At 39.9% G+C, this 21743-nt stretch overlaps 1 protein-coding gene across 1 annotated transcript in view; it reads right to left on the bottom strand.

Annotated features, from left to right (window-relative positions):
* Window positions 1-21743, bottom strand: part of LOC111646169 (interleukin-1 receptor accessory protein-like 1) — a 226714-nt gene that overhangs the window by 190725 nt on the left and 14246 nt on the right. Inside the window, exon 2 of the mRNA XM_023395600.2 lies at window positions 18337-18430. Coding sequence (XP_023251368.1) covers window positions 18337-18418 — 82 coding nt within the window. The 5' untranslated portion in view covers window positions 18419-18430. The remainder of the gene's footprint in view (window positions 1-18336; window positions 18431-21743) is intronic.

Here is a 21743-nt window from a genome sequence, read left to right as displayed (position 1 = left end):
TTGTCAGCCCCCTTGTCTTTTCTTGTTCATGAAAACCAGTGAGGCACAGCCTTTGTCACAATTGATTAGGAATGCGCCATAAATGTTACGTGCAGTAAAGTATTTAGTGTCCTAAATAGGCACTTCCAGCCAAATGTGACCCGCTGACCCGCTCAAGGCCTTATTTGTGATTATAAGACAATATAAATTATTGTAACAATAATAAATGCTTGCTCCTTGATAAAAAAATTATGAAATACACTGTGTGGCAAAAAGTTTGTGAGTGATATTTTAATGTTGAACATCTCACTCTTCTGGAAGACGTTCAAGGAGATTTTAGAACCTGACTTGAGGGATTTTGCTCCCTTTTATCCATTCAGCTCACAGTCCACATTCAAGTTTATTCCAAAGATATTGGATGAGGTTGAGGTCAGGGCTTTGTGCAGGCCAGTCAAGCTCTTCTACAGCAAACTAGGGAAAGCATTTCTTTGTAATGTTTTGGCTTTGTAATGTTGTAGTAGAACGTTAAAAAAAGGGACAATGACAATCAATATGCTCTTGAAAGCACAAGATGACTCATTTATTACCAGAAAAGACAAGTGGATCATGTCTAATTTTCTGTGTTGTCTAATGTCTGGAACAATAAAAGGTCCATTAGGCATATTTGACTAATTTAATTGCAATATATGATGAAATGAGAAACCATTTAAGACAGAGGAGACAAAAATGATGAGCACTTACATCTATTTCAAGCTGGAGAATCAAATCTACCCAATCCTTTGGAGCAGTTTCAGTGTATTTAAATCCCTCTGTGTAATCAAAAACTACTTATTCTTACTTGTGAGAAACTTTGTGTGTTCTCTAATCAAAGAGTGAGTGAGTAAGAGTGAGGTACACTGTGATCACGAAGCAGTGAAATTTGCATATTCTCAGAAGCTTTCTTTGATGATCATTTATCAAACTGATGAATGGTTGTCATATTATGCGTGATTTGTATAGACGCTCCACAAATGCCAGACTGAAGCGGATTCTTTACAGCAGCGACTGTTCAGTGAGAAGTAGGGGGTAAAACCAAGCCTTATTGGTGACTGAAAGGTAATTAGTATCTTGGTGTTCTGTGTATTACAAGTGCAAAATATTCTTCAGCTGCTAATGATGAGCTGCTGAGTGAAGAAGACACAATTCGTTTGCTGAACTGTTAATGAGCAGGAACAAAGAAGAGAATTAAACCAAAAAGTAAGAAATGAGGAGTTTACTGTCAGACCACTGTTGCCTTTGCCAACGCACACACACCAGAGAGTAATTCAAGAACTTAAAACTAACAAGGTCAGTACGTAGATACACTGTACCACCTCCCCACCTCCCAAGTTTTATTACAGTAATGCATTTAGACAACTAGCCTCGTTTTTCCAATATGAGCTCATATATTCCTGTACTTTCAGCCGAAGGCAACCATTGCAGTTTACCATGTTGGGTTCAATTCCTTCAAAGAACCACACAGTGTCCTCTCTCATCAGCCTCCTATTTTTCATACAATAGCATCACACCCATTACTGGTTCTTTTCTCTGCACAAGTGAACTACCCTGCATGTTATCAGGTCAGAGGTCTGTGGAGACGCTGCAATGTCTCTGCAGTGAAAACCAGACAAACAGCAACTGGGATTTGGTCTGATTTCACGGTAGAGCAGAGGTGACTGACAACTTGTAAGATTCATCCCTGGCGCATGATAATGGAGGCTTGGGATGTGGCAACAAAATGAATTGGGTCTCATAGGGCTCATGTTTTTTGGTGAATTACTTTGAACTATTCTTTAAAAGAAAATCCCTCAAGTCATGCTGTGAATATTTGCTGTGGCATCAGTGGTCTTATTCAAGTGCACTATCTCCATAGGCTTGTTTTGATGTGCTTTTTTGCATTTGCAAGGAAAGAGGAATGCCAGAAATTTAAAACACGCAATTAGATGTAAAGTGATTTACACAATATTGCAAGAATTGTTCTCTTTTTGAACTTGATGGTTTGGAAGCCTTAAAAACAAATGGTAGAATTCAACAATGAAATGACAAGTTGTAGCAGGTCTACAGACGAGATACAGATGTCCTTGTGACGATGCAATCTTGTTGGACCTTCTTAAAAATATGCACATGACGAAAGCACACATTGATTCATAAATTCCAACACTGAATTAAAACACTACCACTGCGTCCCAAACCCAGCAAGCTTTTCAGACGCCTTGATAGATGAAACCTCCTGTTCATCCACTACCACTACCTCTTAAATTGGTGTCAAAGTGAAGAAAAAACAATAACTACTTCAGGCAGCTTCAAACTTTAGACTATTTCCGGACAACTGGACTGTTTTTGCCCAGGGGGTGGAAAATCCTCCAGGCGAATCCCTGATCCTCCTTATCTCTTCTCTTAGCCTCTCCAACCAGGTCTTATCACCTTCTGGACAGTAATTAACAGGAATTACACAGAGCTCCTATCTGCTGAGCCCACGTCGTTACCGCAAAGAGCCCTTTCCCATTTAGGGCCTGTCTGGTGGGAGATTAGCACTGGAGAAGGGCTCCTCGATCAGTAGGCGCTACACAACTATGTGCTTTTGTGACAAGCTCAGCCACAGCTTTGGTCACTTGCACGGATAAAGTCCAAGTTGGGTGATGGGGTGAATTCCAGTGCTGTCTTGCACTTTGTGGTCGCATGCAAATGTAAGAATGACTGCTATTTTGTTTGTTAAAATTGGTTAGGCAACCCTATTAAGAATGTGTGTGATCAATATTTTACTTAATCTAAAAATAATTTGTCTTACCAGGCGGTTGTTAATACTAAGAAGTTCCACCATTACAATTAATATTCTATTGAAAAGCTTCACTTCTACTTTAGAGATTAAGGAGTTAGCAAATTCAACTGCACCATAAAAATGATGCTTTAGGTAAATTGGAGATTTTTGAGCTGTATAATTGAATCACTTCCAAGTGCTGCTTGGTTAATAGAAATGTAACCTTTAAGTTAAAATATATCGTGCAAATTTACCCATATAAAAAAATACAGATGAAAAGATGGACAATTGTCAACAACACATTTCTTCTACTCTCTATCTTTTATCTCTCTCTCTCTCTCTCCCTCTCTGCACACTCTAAATGTTTAACAGCATCCTTGAGAAAAGCCTCTACTTCTGTTTCCGTGGCAACTGGCATGCATTGGAATTGATGACATCTCCTGATCGCCCACTTACTTTGCACTAAAAACGCTTTTCCCGTGAACTTTGCCAGTGCCATTTCCCTCGCAGAAAGATGACGCCACAGAAGACGGGGAGAATGAAAGGAGAGAGTTTCTTTCCCTTTGACAAACACGCCAAACATTTTCAATCTGTAAACACCAGAGAGGTTGACAACGCACATTATTTTAGAAGACCACGGTGACCGGATCTTTACATAATGTTTAAAGGAAATGGATTCAGGAAATGAGAATGGTTAATCATTTTAACTTTAAAAAATTCAACATGACAGACATAACAGGGTCTCAATAATTAACGGTCTGCTCTCTTATCTATGCGAATCAGGGTCTCAGCATGAATCACTGTCTATTTAGCTCCACCTCGGAGCTGCAAACTCGTTTGAGAGAAAGAGGGAAACTCTGTCCGTTATTCGGGGCATCTAGTTAAACGTTTTTGTCTAACGGTGTCCCCATACCTCACACTTTCATTCTTTCCCTTAATTAACATAGACGGGCAGCCAGACAGCTCCGGAGGCCAGAACCTGTGGCAAGACTGCTCGCTGTCACCTTGTTACCACCGTAATGGGTTCAGACGAGGTCCCACTGACACAGGAGAGAGGGGAAATGAATTCATGAAGCCCGGCCTCATGTACTTTCCACTCTGCCTCCACCTCCTTTTGCCCTTCCTCCATCCCCACCATCCCTCCTCCTACACAGCCTTGTTTAAACTGTTGGCACTACACAACACAGAAAACATATTCAACATAATCACACTGCACGCACCAGCAACCTGATGCACAATTCATTCAGCTTCATTAAAACCACACACGCGCATGGTGACAGAAAATTAACAAACACATTCCTGGAGTGTCCATTAAAATCTATTCATTAACTCTGAGCCACATTTCATCCGCTGTTGGTTTTGTCTATAAGTGTTTACAACTCAACAATAAAAATGCAAACACTCAAAAAGCATTTGGTGAAGTCAACAACGTGGATGCATCTTTGGTTGCTTATTCAAACATTTGCTGAAGTGCTACTACCTTTGACAGCTAAAGGACTGTGGAGGCAGGCCGCTCTGTCAAAGAGCTGGATGTCATGTATGTGAGCAAGAGGCAAGACACTGTGCTGTCAACCCAATTAGGCTGCTCGGGCACACACTGACTCCATTCTGCAGGCCTGAAAGAGGTCAAACAACATAAAACAGAGCCATTTCACTGGCTCGTCCAGCACACAGACTGGCGACGTTTGGATTCATTGATAGACTTGGAGAAAGACTGAAAGGCCGGAATGTCCTCTATGCTAAAGTCGTTTGGGGGGGGGCAAAATCTCTGTGGGAAAAATGTCCACACACTGACCAATTAGGAGAGGGAAAGACATGCGTGAAAGGCAGCAAGACATAACTGTCATGTCTTCCTTTATGTTAACAATGACAAAAATTTCAAGAATCACTCAAGGTCCTTGCTGGAGCACTCATCTTGTCTAAATTAGCTTTAAAATTCGGGAGTCAAACAGCCAATTCAGCGGCATAAACAGTCCAATAAGGATGTTTGGGGTGCTTCATTGTTCTGATGACACATACTGCATGCTATTTTGTTTGTTTAATCCAATTGTTTGGTGACTCTACTATGTAGATTTCTCTATTTCCTTTATCCCAGAGTCAATAATCCTTAACCCCCCTCTGAGCCAGTCGGAGAATCCATGAATGCCCACTGGGTTGTCAGCCCCAAGCAAATGTACTCTGATCAATTGTACATGGTCAGCATGGACTTTGATTGGATAATCTGCACCTCACTGTCTCAACATGTGAGAGTGTGTGTGTGTGTGTGTGTGTCTGTGTGTGTGTGTGCACAGAATCAATATTCCAGACAACAGAGGTGCATGTAGCTTGAATGCTGATTTAATAAGCATGGTGGACTTTCGATCTAAATTCAATTTGCTTAGTTTCAGAATAAACGAATAGTTGACGGACTTTGTCTTGGAAAGCGTTGAGTGTGTATTAGCATGCTTCTATCTGTGTGTGGTGGTCGCTTCATCTCCTGTTCACATGGATGAACAGAGTTTAGGGTCACTTCACAAACACGTCAAGAGGAGGGTGAGAAGCAGCAACATCTAGATGGCGTTCTACATGGGTGCTTGGATCCATCATTAGTTACTCTTAAGCGTGTTCTGAAAGGGTTAAACGTACTGCTACAGCTGCAACTGCAGAGGTAGCCCACACGCAGAAATTAGGTCATTTAAATCACTCAATTATAGATGTTGACATTGCATACGCATTGTATAGCTCTAATGCTGGGATCACAATTCCATGATATGAAATGTTTCCTAATCCTTCCTCCTCCCCTTCGCACTGGAGATCAAAAGAAATGCTGGAATTGCTTTCTATGCCACATTTGAAATGGTTTTCTGACAGTGTAATACCAAAGTCATTTACTCGGTTGCATTTGGCTTTTGCTATGAATTGCAGAGATGTAGTTTTCTTATTTTGTTTGATGTGCCTGGGCCATGCAGAGAGAGTCATCATTTAAATATTGCCATGTAGTTCAAATGAAATACTGACTTTGCCTTTGACTTAAATTAATAATACTGAGTCATGTTCCTGAAACCTTGTATTTTTCTTTCATGTAGCAGTTGTAATTTATGGATGTACTATAGGTTACATGACTATGCTTTTATGAGAGGTGAGCATTTCCTGATATCTAGTGTACAGTGGTCTGAGACTATGGACCCCACTGTATGGCCTCATTGCCCAGCTTTGCTCTGGTGGCTGTTTTCTGCTGAAATGGTTAAGTCTGATCCTGAGAAGGGGGGGGGGGGGGGGGGGGGGGGGGGGGGAGAATACAAAAAGGTGGAAATGGTTAGCATCACCTCCTGGTAAAATAACTCCCATGCCAAACATTTTCTTTCCAAGGCTAATCTTCTATTTGCATATTAAAGGCAAAGAAAGACGCATACAGAACCATAATCCTTAGCTGTCCTTGTGTTTTTCAAGACCAGGCACTTGGTGCACAAAAAAGCGACAGAGAGCCTTAGAGAGCGTTGCAAACAGTAAAAGGAGGCCCTTTTCATGCCTATATCACACGCTTTTAAAATCGCTGAGGGTGGCATGCACATTAAACATTATAATCAGGCCATATTTGAATTTCAATGCTGAGGAAATGAAAGGTGTTGGAATGGGATTTGGATACTTTTATTTTGGAAATGAACTGGGATATATTAGGGCTGGAACTAGGACAGATGACTTGTCAAAAATCTAAACAGAATAGCACCATAAACTGCTTTGCTTTGTTATACATTTTTCCAGCTGTTTTCCCAGATGTGTTTTCACTAAACCTGATCAAATAAGCTTTAGGTTGCAGACTGCTTATAAATAATCAGCATCTTCCCTTTTAATTAATTGCCCTTGCAGGTGCAGAGAAAACTGTAAGGTCAGTGCCCTTGTGAAACGAGTGTTAATCATTCATCAAGCTATTTGATCTGACTTTTCCATCATCTGATTTGTTGATGGGAAATTATATCATCTCCACCATTCATTAAGCTCTATGTGAACGACAGAAAGAAAACATCTTTTGTCAAACAGAAGCTAGCAGACTTCACAGTTAAGCTATGGGCCTCATTACACACGCTCAGAGGCTAACACTTCAAGAATCAAACTTAATTGGCTGCCTGAACATTGCATTTTTATACAGCAATTTATTTTAAGTGTTTTTGATGTCAGATGATATACGGGGGAAACTTCCATGAAAGGCTGAACTGTGCAGAAACAGCTTAATTACGCTCTGGCAAGATCACATGCACAACACAGGCTCAGGTTAAATTTTTAATTCAGTTTCAGAGAGAGAGAGTGTATGTGAGCATGTGCTCAAAGTGCAGAAACTCTTGGGATTTAGAGGTTGTGGCATGCCATGTTGCTTGGCTACTGGCAGGATTCAGAGATGCAAACGCCTACTAACATCTATAGTTCAGCTCGGTTAGCAGAGGATGCTAATAGAGATTGGAAGCACTTTAGATGCTGCAGCCTGTGTGCTGTCACAATGCAAGCAAAATCTACAGCCTCCAACCAGAAAGTTTGTGTTGTTACGAGGGTCCTTCTGTAATGACAGTGACTCCCTCTACATTTCTTTTCTCTTTTTAACTCCTCTTTTCAGCTCCAAGAAAAAGAGATTAGAAGCAAATTGTGTGTATCCCGGGGACTGAAATCTGCCACGTTCTCCATCTCTTTTATTTACGTTTCACACGTTAATAGAATCTAATCGTTTTAGAAGGCCACCAGGGCCATAAAAGCATTTCATGGCTGTTTGATCCACAGCTGAAAACTTTTCACATTTACAGAGCTGCCACATGCCAAATAAAAAGGAAAGAAAGAAAAATACTTCTTGTAAATTACAGATGATGATGTCCCCTGTTTTGGCTCACTGAGAAACACACTCCTGGTGCAGCCCCTCTGTACATGTTTGTTTCATGAATGCAGAGGAAGTGTGGGGGAGGCAGTGCAGTGCCACGCTGCAATGTGATTGGCTGATAAGAGACCAGAAGGAGACTTATCCCTGGGAGAGGCCTTGGAGATGACAGTGGAACTTAATTAATATGTAGAATTTATTGATCATTGCACTGCAGGGAAATCAACTGCCATCTTCTACCATTTTTTGGGCCGTGGAGGATTGTAAATAAGCGGTCTTAAACATTTCAACCATGCACCACATCAAACACAAGCAATAAACATGACAGGGAAATATGTGACAGAACTTCAATGTAAATCATGCCAAATGAAATTACAAGGCAGGCTTACAGGGAATAGTTGAGCTGAATTTGAACAGAGTGGATTTTTAAAAACCAAATTTGGTGCATCTTAATTAAAGTAGCATTTCTCTCTCCAAACAATAGGTGCTTTAGTTTTGGATTAAATTACATACTTTCCTATGGGGGGGAATACCAGGTAATTCCCTGCTAATTACAATAAAAATGCTAAGCAGTAGAATTTGAATGGGACCTGCTTGTATCTTTAGAGTAAAGAACAGTGGCAAGAAAAGCAGCCAAGGCCTGAAGAATAGAGTCAACTTGGTTTGTTTCCAAAACTCCTGCAGTGCGTCAGTCTCCTGCAACCAACAAAGGCGTACTCCTCGGCGAGCGAGTTTACATCCTTTCTCCCTTGCAAAAAAAAAAGGGAAAACTGAAAAGCCCCAAACTTGGCAGGACTCCCTTGAGACCTGTAAGGATTCACTGCGCCTCTGCTTGTTGCAAAAATAGGTTGATTGTGCTTTGACCATTCCCAGTTTGGCTAAAAAAAGAATGGTGGAAAAAGGAAAAACTAAAGGAAAGAAAATGTACAAAGAGAACAAGAGAGTAGTGTTTTTTGTTCTTAGCTGTCATTGAGCGACAGGGAGACTGTGAACAGGGAATGAACACAGTGAGAGAGGATGTGTTCAAACTTTCCAATAAAGGAGTATTGAAAAAGGCCACACGCTGAGTGCCTGGCTGACGTGAGAGAGCTTGACAGCCTCATCAAATGCTACGTTGTTGGGAGACTTCCTGCATTCACAAAACTTCACCTCTCAAGTGACCACAGCCTCATTGCGCAGGGTAGGCTAATTAAAAATCGCAATTCATGCAGTTTCTTTCACAACGGCGACACTGAAGGCAGGAAAAGGCCACAAATTTCCCATCAAGTCACTTTTTTAAAGTGCAGTCCTTACAAGCGAATAATTGGTTTACAAGGTCAAATGAGGGAATAGACAATTTGTCATCCCCATCCCAGTTTTCTTGCTTATCTTTACTTTGACTGACATGTTAACATGGGAAAGAGACTCTATTTACACATGTGAGTATCATCTGTATCCGTCATCTCTAGGCTACTTTTAGGTGAAGCAGTTTGCTAGCACAAGTGCTAGTTTGGCTAACCCTATTGGTCACATGACTCTCATCTTGCATGTTGTAGCTTTTGACAGACAGCTTGAGATACCATCACTACCATTCTTGCACATGGAGAGAATTCTCTCTCTCTCGCTCTCTCTCTCTCTCTCTCTCTCTCTCTGTGTCTCTCTCTCTCTCTCTCTCTCTCTCTCTCTCTATATATATATATATTGTTATGGCAATAAAATACTGCAGATTAAGTATAGTGTATGTAGTGACAGTCATGTGGAAAGAAGCTTAAAATCTCATTTTATGTCACAAGCCATCAATCATTAGAAATGATCCCTGAGTAAAGCTGGAAGCCTTTGGATATACAGTGCATTCCGTTGTACACAGATGGCTAAAAAAGTAATTATCTTCATAACAGCATCATATCAGCAATTATTGAAAATTATTTGTTTGACATGTAATTCTGCATATAAATATTCAGAGACATATTGTTTTGCTATGTTCTCCTGTTAATATCTCTGGTACTGTAAGTTGGGATACCAGCAGGTGGAGTATGATGCCAATTATACAGGCTGATAAAGTTGGAAAATGACAAGAGACAATGTTGTCATGCAAATCAATGAACCTCCCCTCAGAAATCAAACTTAACTAAATTGCAGCAGCCCAAAACAAAGTTAGCGCTACAATCAATAGAAAACCAATGTACTCTAAGAGTCGCAACACTGGACAAAAAGAATTGAATGTCTCTGAGATTGCAAAGGCTGAGACAAGTGGAAATCAAATTACCAGTTTGTCTGATTTCCACAAATGACAGAAAAAAACTCAATACTTGGCTTTTTTAACAAGAGGAGGGTCTGCTCTCACTTCTCAAGATAGGCCTTTTATCAAGGAGGAATGTAAGCTGTCATTTAGCCCAATATTACTCCACTCAAACAGATACTGCAGCTGTGTAATCTAAGGCGAAGCATAGAATTAGGTCTCCAGTCTAATAACAGAAATCACAGATGTTTAAAAGAATAAGAACAGGTCAGTTTTTTTGTTAAACGGCCTCTTGGGTTAAGCCAGTTAAAATCTAATGATGATTATAGGATTAGGCTTCAGTGTATTGCTTTAATTTTCTGAGACATCTATCCAACTCCCCAGTGATCCTGTCTGGCCTCCAGGAGAAAGTTGCCAATCAATGGCAGCAATAACCATCATTTCTTATGCGCAGGAGGTTGAGGAGAGATGTTAGGTGAAACACAAAGACAGGCAAGGTGACAGAGAAAAACAGCAGAGAGATGTTTTATTTTGAGAGGAACTAAAAAGAGCAGACTGGCATCTCAATTGTGACAGAAGCGGGAATTGACATACATAAACATAAGTACACAAAGGTAGTGCAAACATTGCTAGATAGACAGATACATGCAGGCAAAAGCGACGCAGAATGAGGGGGTGTACCCACATAGATTAATCATGCAGTGCAGCCCCAGGTTAAAACGTGTGATATTTTTGGGTACAGTCCCATTGCTGCCTCCAGGCAATTTGCATAGTATTGAGAGACTACAGCTTCATTTCCCCCTGTGGCTCAGCTTTGTGAGAGCTGAGCAGTCAAGTGGAATTAAAATAATTTCCGGGACCATTGCTGTTTATGTCCAAACTGCCCTAACCTTATTACAAATGTTACTTATTTACTTTTCATTTTCTTCATTTTCACTGTTTTTCTTTTTTTTTCTTCGGGGAGTTTTATTTCCCCTAAAGTCCTCTTCCTTAAACCTGAGAGCCAGATTTTCTTAAATTAAGCAGTGGCCAGCCTTCTCCATGTTTAAATCCTCTTTTGGACTAAAGCTCATTATCATCCACACATATAATCTCTCAAATTGGTACCAAACGCCCCAGCTGTTAAAGTGGGCTGCATAATTTGCTAAGGGGGCCTGAAATGAATGTATTATCTTTCAGAGAGAAATATTAAAATGTAGATAATGCAATATATTGTATTTAATGTTGAATGCCTGCAGGCAGTTGAGGTTCCAAGACAATGAACAGATAGGGGAAAGCACAACAAATAAAAGGTGAGAAGAAACCAGAAGTATTTCAATCACAGAATTTGCATGTACTTAAAAGTTTTTAACCTGTAGTTTTTTACAGCTAAAAATGAGAAAACTTAATTTTGTTTAGTTGTAGTATTTACTACTACTACTACTACCACCACTACTACCACTGCTACTACTACAACTATTATTATGACAGGGAGTAAGCTAATCATTACTTCCTTAGAAACATTTCAAATAATTCACGCAAAAGGAACTTGAATGACAAACAAGACAGCTGAGCTCAAGCTCTTATTGTTACATATTTTATGAACAAAAAAATCTCACTCGGCTCTCTTTTTACCGGGGTAGATCACCATGGTAACCTTCTGTAAGACTGACCTGCTCCGGAGCTGGTTTACTTCAGTGGATTAGATCAAAATCCATCAATTGCCTGACTACTGACCAATCAGATGACTGGAAAATCTGAGTTATCATTCCTACAGGATTCTGACAGGGACAAAAAGGGTTTACATTAAGTGAAAAATAATCAGAGCAATAGATATTTTAATAGATCAGAAGAATCATTTTGCTGTCTCAAGCCAGAAACAGAGCTTCTAACAAACAGGAGAATAACACGAGAAGACCTTGTGATGATAATTGGAAATTAAAAATAAATACTCTGCTCCCTTTTCTTAGAAAAATAATCTAAACTGTTTAATATTTCCCATAATTAGAAATGCAACATGGCAATCAGATAGACATTAACTACTTTTCTCCTCATCTGTCCTCTCTGCTTTCAAAACAGATACAGTCTTATATTATTTCTATGTGCATCACTTATTCATAATCATTGGTTTATCAGACAAAAAAGCAATACCCCATAAAAATATATATATTAAAAAATATATTATCATAATTCCAGTACCTCAGTATATCCTTAGTCTTACTTTAATATTTGGAAATTATGTCTAGTGTTTCTACAGCTTTTTATTATATTCCAGTTATTTGACCATATTTTTTTTTACTCATCACTATAACAGAATTTACCTGCAGGTAACACTGTTTCATCCTATATCATATTATCAGTGCTTCATTCATAGCTCCGACAATGTAGCTTCTCATTAACATCTCCGCCTCTTTCATGCTTGTAGCCAGATAAATAGGTAAACCTAATGTTGACAAAAGCCAGTTGATAACCAGCTCTGTGATACCGGCTGTCCAAGACGGCTGATGATAAGCTCGGTGAAGCCAGTTAACCCCACGGGAGCCAGACTAAGTTGAACTCCCTTCATTTTTCAGACCCTTGCTTTTAGTCGCCCTATGATGAAGTTCCGCTAATGGCCTCTAGATGCAGGTATCAATTTATTTCACCTGTGTATTGTGATTTTAAAGATTAACATTTCATTATGAGCATAGTAAGGCTAAATGGCAAGTGTGTTTGTAGGCATATCTGCTTGATTGACAGGTGTCTCACCCTATTAGTTCCACCCACACTTACACCCCATTTCCTAAATCTGGATTTCACTAAACCCAAATCCAATCATCCCAGGGGCTTCATACGCCTATGGGTGACATTTTTCTGCAGATCCATCTTTGATCCACATGCACTGACAGAAGCACTGACAGTGCACTTGAGCTTTACACCTCAACACCTCAACCTGCAGCTATACACTGCATCTTCACAGAGCTGAGGCCCTGTACACCCTTTCTGGGCATTTTATCTAAATTGCAGTGGTGTTGTAACATTATTACAGGTCAGGAAACAGGCCACAGAGACACCATTCCGCTCATAAATCAGGTGATTGATCATCATCCATCTCTCACGGAGGGCTGTGCCATGTGTCTCCAACCCAGAACACATATCCATAGTAACCCTAGTTGTCAAGAGGCCTATCTGGCACACTTGTTGAGTGGCCTCTCTCTCTCTGTCTGAGCAGCGGGAGGGAAAACAACTCCATGTGGCAAGCCATTACATTTCTAATATCATGTGTGTGATCAATCTCCCCTGTGGTGCAGTGGAGGCAATCATTCAACATTTGTGGCAGGTATGTGGTATTGACCGAGGAAAGATGAACCGCAGGTATGCACGGATGTGTGCCTCTGATGCGTGTGTATGTGTGTGACGGAGAGAGAGAGCGCATGAATTTCATCTTTCAGTTTTCAATCTCAGCTGAAGTTTCCTGGATTTGTCTTAGAAAGGTTTTTACACTTCATTTTGAGCCTTTACATCTCAAACTGTTATCACTGAAAACCTCAAGTTGACAGCACGTGTATATTAATTTAATGCAATTTTTACCTTCGCAAGAATTATCTGACATTCAGTAGTTTTCATGTGTAACAAACTGAAACAGTAGAAAGGGTCACCACTGCTGTGCCCCCTCTCTCCCTCAAAGTTCTTACTGACAGCTTCCTGCCATATTCAGCGTCCTTTAATATCAATTACAAAGTCAAGTAGCTTGCTATAATTGAATTTGTGCTGTGCGCTGATGTCCCCTGTTAGGAATCACTGTCTTGTGCAATTAAGAGGGGCCTCATTATTGGCCAAACTGCGAGTAGCCCCATTAATGTGGGGGGAAGATTCTATCCTGTAACTGACGTATCAATGTTGACATCCTCCCAGAGTTGTGCATTGTGATGGGTGCAAAGACTGTAAATTTAATTGACTGTCAGGATGTCCTTGATTCTTCCTCCTGTAAGAACAGAGGGAAGTCCGCGAAGAGAAAGAAAAATAGAAGCTGTGGACCTACTGTAGTGGCAGTAGATAAATACACAGGGAGAGACGGATGATGAGCAGCTGCACTATAATAGGAACCAAGGTCTTGTTGTGGTGGCGTGTTTTATTTACAGCTGCTCTTCATCAGAGTGACAACCTGGGCCCTCGGACCATCCTTAATAGAAACTAGAAGCAGAGAGGGGATTCTGTATTCCATTTCCAAATGGGAACACATGTTGCAGACCTTGCTTTTTACATATGCATGAGAGAACAGAATGATGCGTTCACAGTGAGTGAGTATTATGGGTAATGTATTGCTGGAATTACTGGGAGACTGTGGAAAGGTAAGCATCATTTGTCTGGGGACTCATCAATGTCTGGTGAAGAAATAGGGACTAATGACTGTGCAGCAGAGGGGAGGGGAGAGGCTAAATTTGTCTCAATCAATGTCACAGAATATGATCATGAATCTACAACTGTCATCAGTGTTCACCGGGGGGACATGTGTTAACAGTTTTGTTAAGGGGCGACTTTAAGTGAATATAAAATAGAAATCTTTTATGCAATGCAGTACCTAACTGTAAATGCTGAGGCAACCAGTTGGTGGATGGAAAAGCTGAAAAGCTGCTTGTTTTTGAAAATGACATGACTGTTGTGAAAAGATTGAGCTATTGTCCCTGCAGTGTCCAATGGTCGGTGACTAACAGCAACGCTGTCCCTGGTTTGCCTCATTAGAAATCAACCATGATCAATAAAAACGCCTGACAGCCCCTTTTTTTTTTTAAAGAAGAGTTTCCTAACTGCTGTGTTGATATGGGACACAAAAAGATCTTTTCTGATTTCTTACGTATCAAATGAGTGTTAAAATGAATCAAGCTGGCACTGAGAGGAAATTCACTGAATATTATTCAGCTTTTCTCAAAGAAGAAAGCTGGTTCATCCAAGAGCTCAAATGCTGGCCTTGTGGTCACCGTAACAAACAGACAGCAGGTCCAATCCTCAAGACACCATGTGCGTCATCAATAGACCTGCTGTAAAACTGCTCCTAGGCAAGAGGCATCACAGTAAATCACTGCGGATAACAGAAACTCCTGATGCCTAGGAAGTAGTGGTAGCTGCATTGGGTACATCTGAATACCAAAAATAATTAGACATAGCAGAGTTCAGGCATAATGCAGATGAATGGTGATGCCATTGAAATATTTAAAAAAACTACTAAAGTATTTAGGTAATGTTCAGACTGTTTAGTCATTTTTGCAATGTGTGCACATGCCCTTTTTATTTTACTCTGTATTCAGGTCTGCCAAAAGTCGTTCTCAGTACCCTCCAAAGCTCCTTCTAACTCTGATTGTAATCCATGTTCAAAGGTAAAAAAAGAATAAATGCATAGTTATTACTTTAGAGAGTCTAAAGTGAGACCTTACATGAACTCAAGTTTCTATTTCATATCACATAAAATGCAGCTCTGTGGTGCACAGAAAGAGGATTCTGCTCCATTCAGCTCACTGCCAAGTAACCAAACGGGCACATGCAGGGATTTCTCACACGGCTCCTCCAAGCATCTATTGTGTAGTACGCTACAAGTGGCCAACAAGGGAGCTTATTGTGTGTTTAAGACAATAACAGCACCACAGCCCATTTTCAGAGTGCAGGACCTTTTTTTTTTTTTTTAAATGACCAAGGACAAAAAAGCGAGATAGAAAGAGAGCAACAAAGCTAGAGTTGGTCCATGGATCACTCACATCCAGAAAAAGATCTAATTCACTTTTCATGAGAGAATTGACCAGACAGATTTCTTAATTTTCATAATTTTGCAATGCACATACAATTTTTGCCAAAAGGTAGGATATGCAAAACTCCAAACATATTTTTTCAAGCATATTTTTACGATTTAATGCCAGCAGTGCTCTATAGAAGGAAGCACACCATTGTCAAGTGCCTTGATGAAGGCCAGTTTAGACAGTAGTTGTGTCTCTTTCCACATGCAGATTTGCAGACAAGCCCATTTCGCTGATCAAACAACACTGATTTACAAGCAACTGGGATTTGAAATTCCTGCTGTAACCAGTAAGATTAAAACTATGCACAGATACAATGCTACTGGAGAAAAAGAATCCCTCCAAGCTACATGAAATCAGATATTATATAATATCAGTCATGATCAAAAAGCACTCATCATTTTGCACTGAAATTGACATGGACAATAGCCTCATTAAACCAGAATGCAATGCAGCTACAAGACGCTTCACATTGGACAAATGGCATAGAGTTCAGACAGAAAATAACTTCTGGAGTGAATTGTACATCACGGATTGACCATCATCGACTGATAATATCCAGCAGTGTAAGAGCATCCAAGTATGGGGTCTTACTTTAACATCTAACTTGATGTGCTGCATTAAGCAGAAATATATGTAATTATTCTGTTCGCCCAACCATTCAGGCCATATCAGCATTCTGACAAAGAGGAACCACAGCAGAGGACAAATGGATACGTTCTCCTACATATGCATGCTGAGGATTAGTATGGCAGATATGCATTGTATGTATTTGCACCGTTCCACCCCGAGTACAAATGCAGACAAAGCATTACTCAAAGAGGAGGGTTTGAATTTAATCATCTACAGATAATAGCAGGGCACATGCAGCACTGTGCAGGGGTTTCCAGAGTTTGTGTGTGTTTATTTGTGTGTGTGAGTGTGAGCCCAGTGAAAGGGAAAGAGAGTGAGATAGTGGATTCATTGTCCCTGAGGGAGTCAATCAAGTCATTACATTTCTGTTAATGGGCTGACACTTATAGGTTTGATATTCTTTAGTCAATTTCTTTTAACAAAGGTACAAACAAACAGCACTACATGTTTAAAGAGTTTTGAGCAACAATTTCAACTGGAGCCCCATATTTTTTCCAGACAACATTAGAATGGAATAATTTGGCTCTGATATAGAAAATACAAACATTACAAGTAAAACTTTAGCAGCTGGTAGACCCGACCGAAGCATCAATTGTCACATATTGCAGGTAGTGACAAAGTTTAATTTTAGAAAGCCATATTGCAATTGAAGTTTAGGGTTTTATACATATGAGACTATAAGTCTGATTTTATCCAATCGAATAAATATATGACCAAACAAATTGCAGTTTTTTCTCAGAAACAGAAATTAGGAACCCTAATCCCAGAAAAACATTTCTTTGAAAATATACCTGCTATGATACCAGGATACTCACCTTCCAACCCCCACTGCTTTTTGCCATTCCATAAAAATCAAAGCAATGCCATTTCAAACTGGCTTTCATTGCCTAGAATCCCTTTTTACAGTGGTGTTCTAACTTGCAACCAGCATGGTTTCTAATAAAGCTGTACAATCTAAAAGAGAAAGAACAAAGGACAGGGGTCTGGCTCGAATGGGGTGTTCATTTATCAGTGGACACGTTTCAAATCCTTGCTCCAGGCAATGGCTCGTGAAGCATCCGAGGAGATAGCCCATAGGGACTTCTGCTGGAAAAGCAGAAAGCCCTTTGATGAGCCTTGGGCCATTCCTGCACCTGTGTCTAATATGCATGGGTAAAAACCCAGACGCAAGCAGCCTCTGGGAAGTGAAAAAACAGACTGGCAAAAGACTTCCTGTATGTTCCATATTAGCCAATGTAGTTGTTCCTTGAGCCTCCTGTAGAAATTATTCTTCAGTCCACAGAAGTATGTGGTACTGGTGCAACTAGCGATACATGGATCCAGAAAGTAACTCACTCATATACTCATTAAGTTGTTCACTCACTCACCCAAATTTTGCCCTTGCACATAGGAGGCCGATTTAAGCATGGGAGTGTTAATACCCATCACTGAATCATCAATCACTCAATCATTGGCTCCCCTCTTTCTGCACTGCTACGGTACTAAGGAACTCAGTAGTCGTCAGTGCATTTAATGGCTATGTTTGCCAATATTAAAAACCAAGCTAAGTAACTCAAGTCTGCACTATTAAAAAGGAGATTCAAGCCAAATAATGAAGATAAAACAGATTAATAATGGGACCACCACCTCTAGTTTATAGGTCTCTTGTTATGTGATTAAGCGGCATGTTGCAAACCCTTCAAGAATAAACAACTCAGCGTTCCTATGATAATCTACAATGAATTAAACAAGATTATACCATGCAACTGATCAGCAAAGATCCACAATGACGTATTCGATCATCACTCACTGCACTTCAAATTGAATTTCTGAGTGTCTGTGGACTTAAAAATCAAGCTGTTAAAAGATAGGACAGCTCTGTTTTTCATCGTAACTGGTTGGAGTCTCCAAGTACAGCAGCACAAGGCCATGTGATCCCTCTGCTGTTAACTTAAAATGATTTGTGCTTTCAGGCCAAAAAAAACAGAAGAGCCTTGAAATCTTGGCAGGTTCCAGGGAATCAAACGTCTGTACCAATTAATATAGCTGTTGTAAATATTTTGGATACTGTGAGTACAATAGAAACTTGCTTACTTTTTTCCTCTGTTTTCAGAATTGTCTTTCATTAGAACAGAAGTTACAGTAGTTGCAGTAAAAAGACAAGACTTACCTGAGCCTCTCTTTGACACCACTTTCAGGCAATGGACCACAACGGCATGAAGCAGGATCAGAAGAGGAATGGGAGCTTTCATTTTTTACCAGTCCTACAAGGAAACAAAAGCTTGCATTATTACACCGTACTGAGGCAAACTGTGAATACACTGAAACCATCCAAAACATCAAAAAAGAGTGATAATGATTTTGGCAGTAGATGCTTGATCAAAGCTTGAAAATATACAGTATATATAAAAAAACTTGAGTTCTGAGCCAATAATAAGAACTTTTACAAGCCCTAAGGTCAGATGGAAAAAATCCTGCACCTCAATGTGCAAATTCTGCTCTCCAAAGCATTTGTCTGCCTGCTTTATTTATACCAATGTCTCTTCAGGGACTTACTGTATAATGAGGGCAAGGCTGTTGATGATACAAATGTCAAGACGCATTTCTATCAAGGCAAACCTGACTTTGCTGCGATAACACTAATCCAACTTCTCTCACAAACCAACATGACATGCTGCTATCATAGCTGCTGTGATTATTAATAACACTATTACACACATATGCATCACTATTATTACTATCATTATAACAAACAGTCTGTCATGAATGCAACAGTATGCACAGCTGTTCCCCCTCTCTCTTTCTTTTCCTTTCCCTCCTTTCTCTCTCCTCAACCCATCCAGATTGAGACAGACGGGGTGGGTCTACCTCCCCGTCGGTCTGTGTAGACCCACTCTGAGTCCGGTTCTGTCTGAGGTTTTTCTCTCAACTGTCACAAAATGCTTGCTCATAGTGGGAACTGTTGGGCTTCTCTCTATAATATTGTAAGGTTTTGAGCTCACTCTTTAGTGACACACTCTGAGCACAAGCCCAGTCAAACATTGGATCCATTGATATCAGCTCATATCTTGGCCAATAAGTAACACGAATCTTCAGTAGAGATATGTCAAAGAAGGGTTAGGGTTCATTGCAGCCATCTACAGCTCTTGCTTATTATTGGGTCTCTCTACCTTTAGTCTGTCCTTTAGCAAGCAGAATAGAGCTCATTCGGACTGAGATCAGGTGACTGACTAGTGGAGGATATTCTACCTCTTTACTCTGAAAAGCTCTCCGGATGATTTGGCCATATGTTTAGGGTCGATGTCCTGCTGAATTATGAAATGTTGCCCAATGACTTTTGATGGATTTGGCTGAAAGTGAGCACACAGAATACTTGGAATGAACCACCAGCATGTTAGACAGACAAGGTGGAGGCTTTAGACATGGAAATCATTTTCAAAGAGGTTGATTTTGATCTCATCAGTGCAGAGAACTTTGTTCCAGAACTCTACCGATTACTTTTTGTATGTTTTAGTGAACAGCAGCCTGTTCTTTCTGTTTGCATCTTTTCACTTGCTCACTTCTTTACTTCTCATATTGACAGAAAACTTCACCTCAATCTAAATGACAAGTCACAACAACTCTGAGCCACATGTTAGCATGAAATAACATTGAAACAACACATAACTGCCCAACCAACATTTAGCAGTCACGTGTCCAACGTCTTTTGAACCCTTGTAGTTTGGGCACCTTGTGTTAAAAGAGCAGTATCTCCAACACAATTCTTTAAATAATGATGTAACCCTAAGTAAATTAAAGCCGTATTTGAAATTCAGTGCTCTGAAACAGAGATCTTGAAGAACGAAAAATGTGTAACTGCCCAATATACTTACATTCTGGACTGTACATATTGTTTATTCCTATTTTGGGGCAATACAAGCTTTAAATTATACTTTTGTCTGGACAATATCTTTGTCAGCCTTGGAATAAATATTAGTTGAACGTTTCACCAACAAGATGAAGCCATTTCCTAGTAACCGGTGAAATTAGTTCTACCTATTGGTAGTGATTAAGGAAAATAATAATGCTGCAGTATAACAACCATGTGCTTTATCTGAGTAATGCACACCATCAAGCCAATCAGATATGAGAATAAACTGTCGCAGAAAAAAATCTCACTGCAGTCAAACTTTATCTAATATAAAATTAGTCTGAAGTTCATTTAAGTTAACAGTGATTACTCAGGTTTTGCCTGCAGCTAATAATATTCCTCAGTGATGCACTTGCTCGTTGATGCCATCCATGAAACTGTAAAATTCCTGTTTTTGTTTGGCTAATAATTGTTCCCCTTGCTAGAAGCAAAAGTGCCATTTCTGCTATGGCTTGACAAGATGCCAGTGTAGGCTACAAGGATTCTTCCACTGGCATTTCAGTCACGACAAAGATGCTTCACATAGATTCCACAAAGCTGCATCAGAAAAGCTTTGAGGGGAAACCCTGAAAAGCCACAATAACCCTTGAGACACTCACAGAGGCATGCGAAACTGGCCAGGAGCCAAAGATGGCGACATTGCCGTGTTCTCCTTGTCAAAAGGCCTATTGTCGTCAGCCGTTGCTTCCTGCAACCAATGCCACCTCAGAAAAGCTACACGGCACCACACAAAAATCTTATCTTTTTAATTAGTTTTCCATGTTGGGCGCAAACTCTGCAACAAAGCTGTGGTCTCCTCCTTTGGTTTGAACACAGAGGAAACGACTGAATCACCAGTTCTGCGGTATCCCTCCAGCTCACGGTGATATCTTGGACTGCTACACATCAAAGCAAACACTAGTTATCACTGAAAAGGTTAAAAAAGTGCTCTTGCTTCATATGTTGTGCCTGTATGTGTGCACAGAACAAAAACTGTGGATTATGGGATTAAATATATTAAAGAAACACCCATGAAAACATGACATCGTGTTTTGCAATAAGCTTGTTGAAAGGAAAATGGCTCCATAAGTGAGGTTTCATAAAGCCGTTTTCAAGGACACTGATCGCACAGTTTTTTCTCCTCCTAAGGTTAAATATAAATATATTGTTTGTGTGTTTTTCACAGGCATAGATTATGGTAAGGGTACGGAATTGAATGTTAACAATCCAACCAAAATAGAAAATCATAAAAAGCCAAACAAACAGAACAAAGTAATACATGGTAAATACAGGTAAAGGGAAACTGTACATATAAATAATGTGCCACACTGCAGCTGTCAATCAATGTACAAAGCTAGTGCAAAGAAATGGATCCTGTGCAATAGCAATTTTGTAGCAAAATGCAAAAAGAGCAACAAAACACTGAGGTTACTCAGAAGAAAAAGGGTTAGGCAACATCAGCTACATACTACAGCGAACAGAACAAAATATCACACTGGACTCAGTGTTTATCATTTAAAAAAGATATTCAGAGTTCACTAAAGGCTCTCTACTAATTATAATTTCAATCATTGATTAATCTGCCAATTATTTTGTTTAGTAATCAAATACTAAATATATTTTGTTGATAAAATGTCACAAAATAATGAAAACAATTCCCATCACAATTTTCTAAATGGAAAGGGGAC

Source organism: Seriola lalandi, unplaced genomic scaffold, assembly GCF_002814215.2.
Source record: "Seriola lalandi dorsalis isolate HSWRI2012SDOR001 ecotype SW California unplaced genomic scaffold, Sedor1 jcf7180002054966, whole genome shotgun sequence".
NCBI classification, from domain to species: domain Eukaryota; kingdom Metazoa; phylum Chordata; class Actinopteri; order Carangiformes; family Carangidae; genus Seriola; species Seriola lalandi.
Note: the sequence above shows the minus strand (reverse complement) of the source record. Positions and strands in the feature narration are given on the sequence as shown.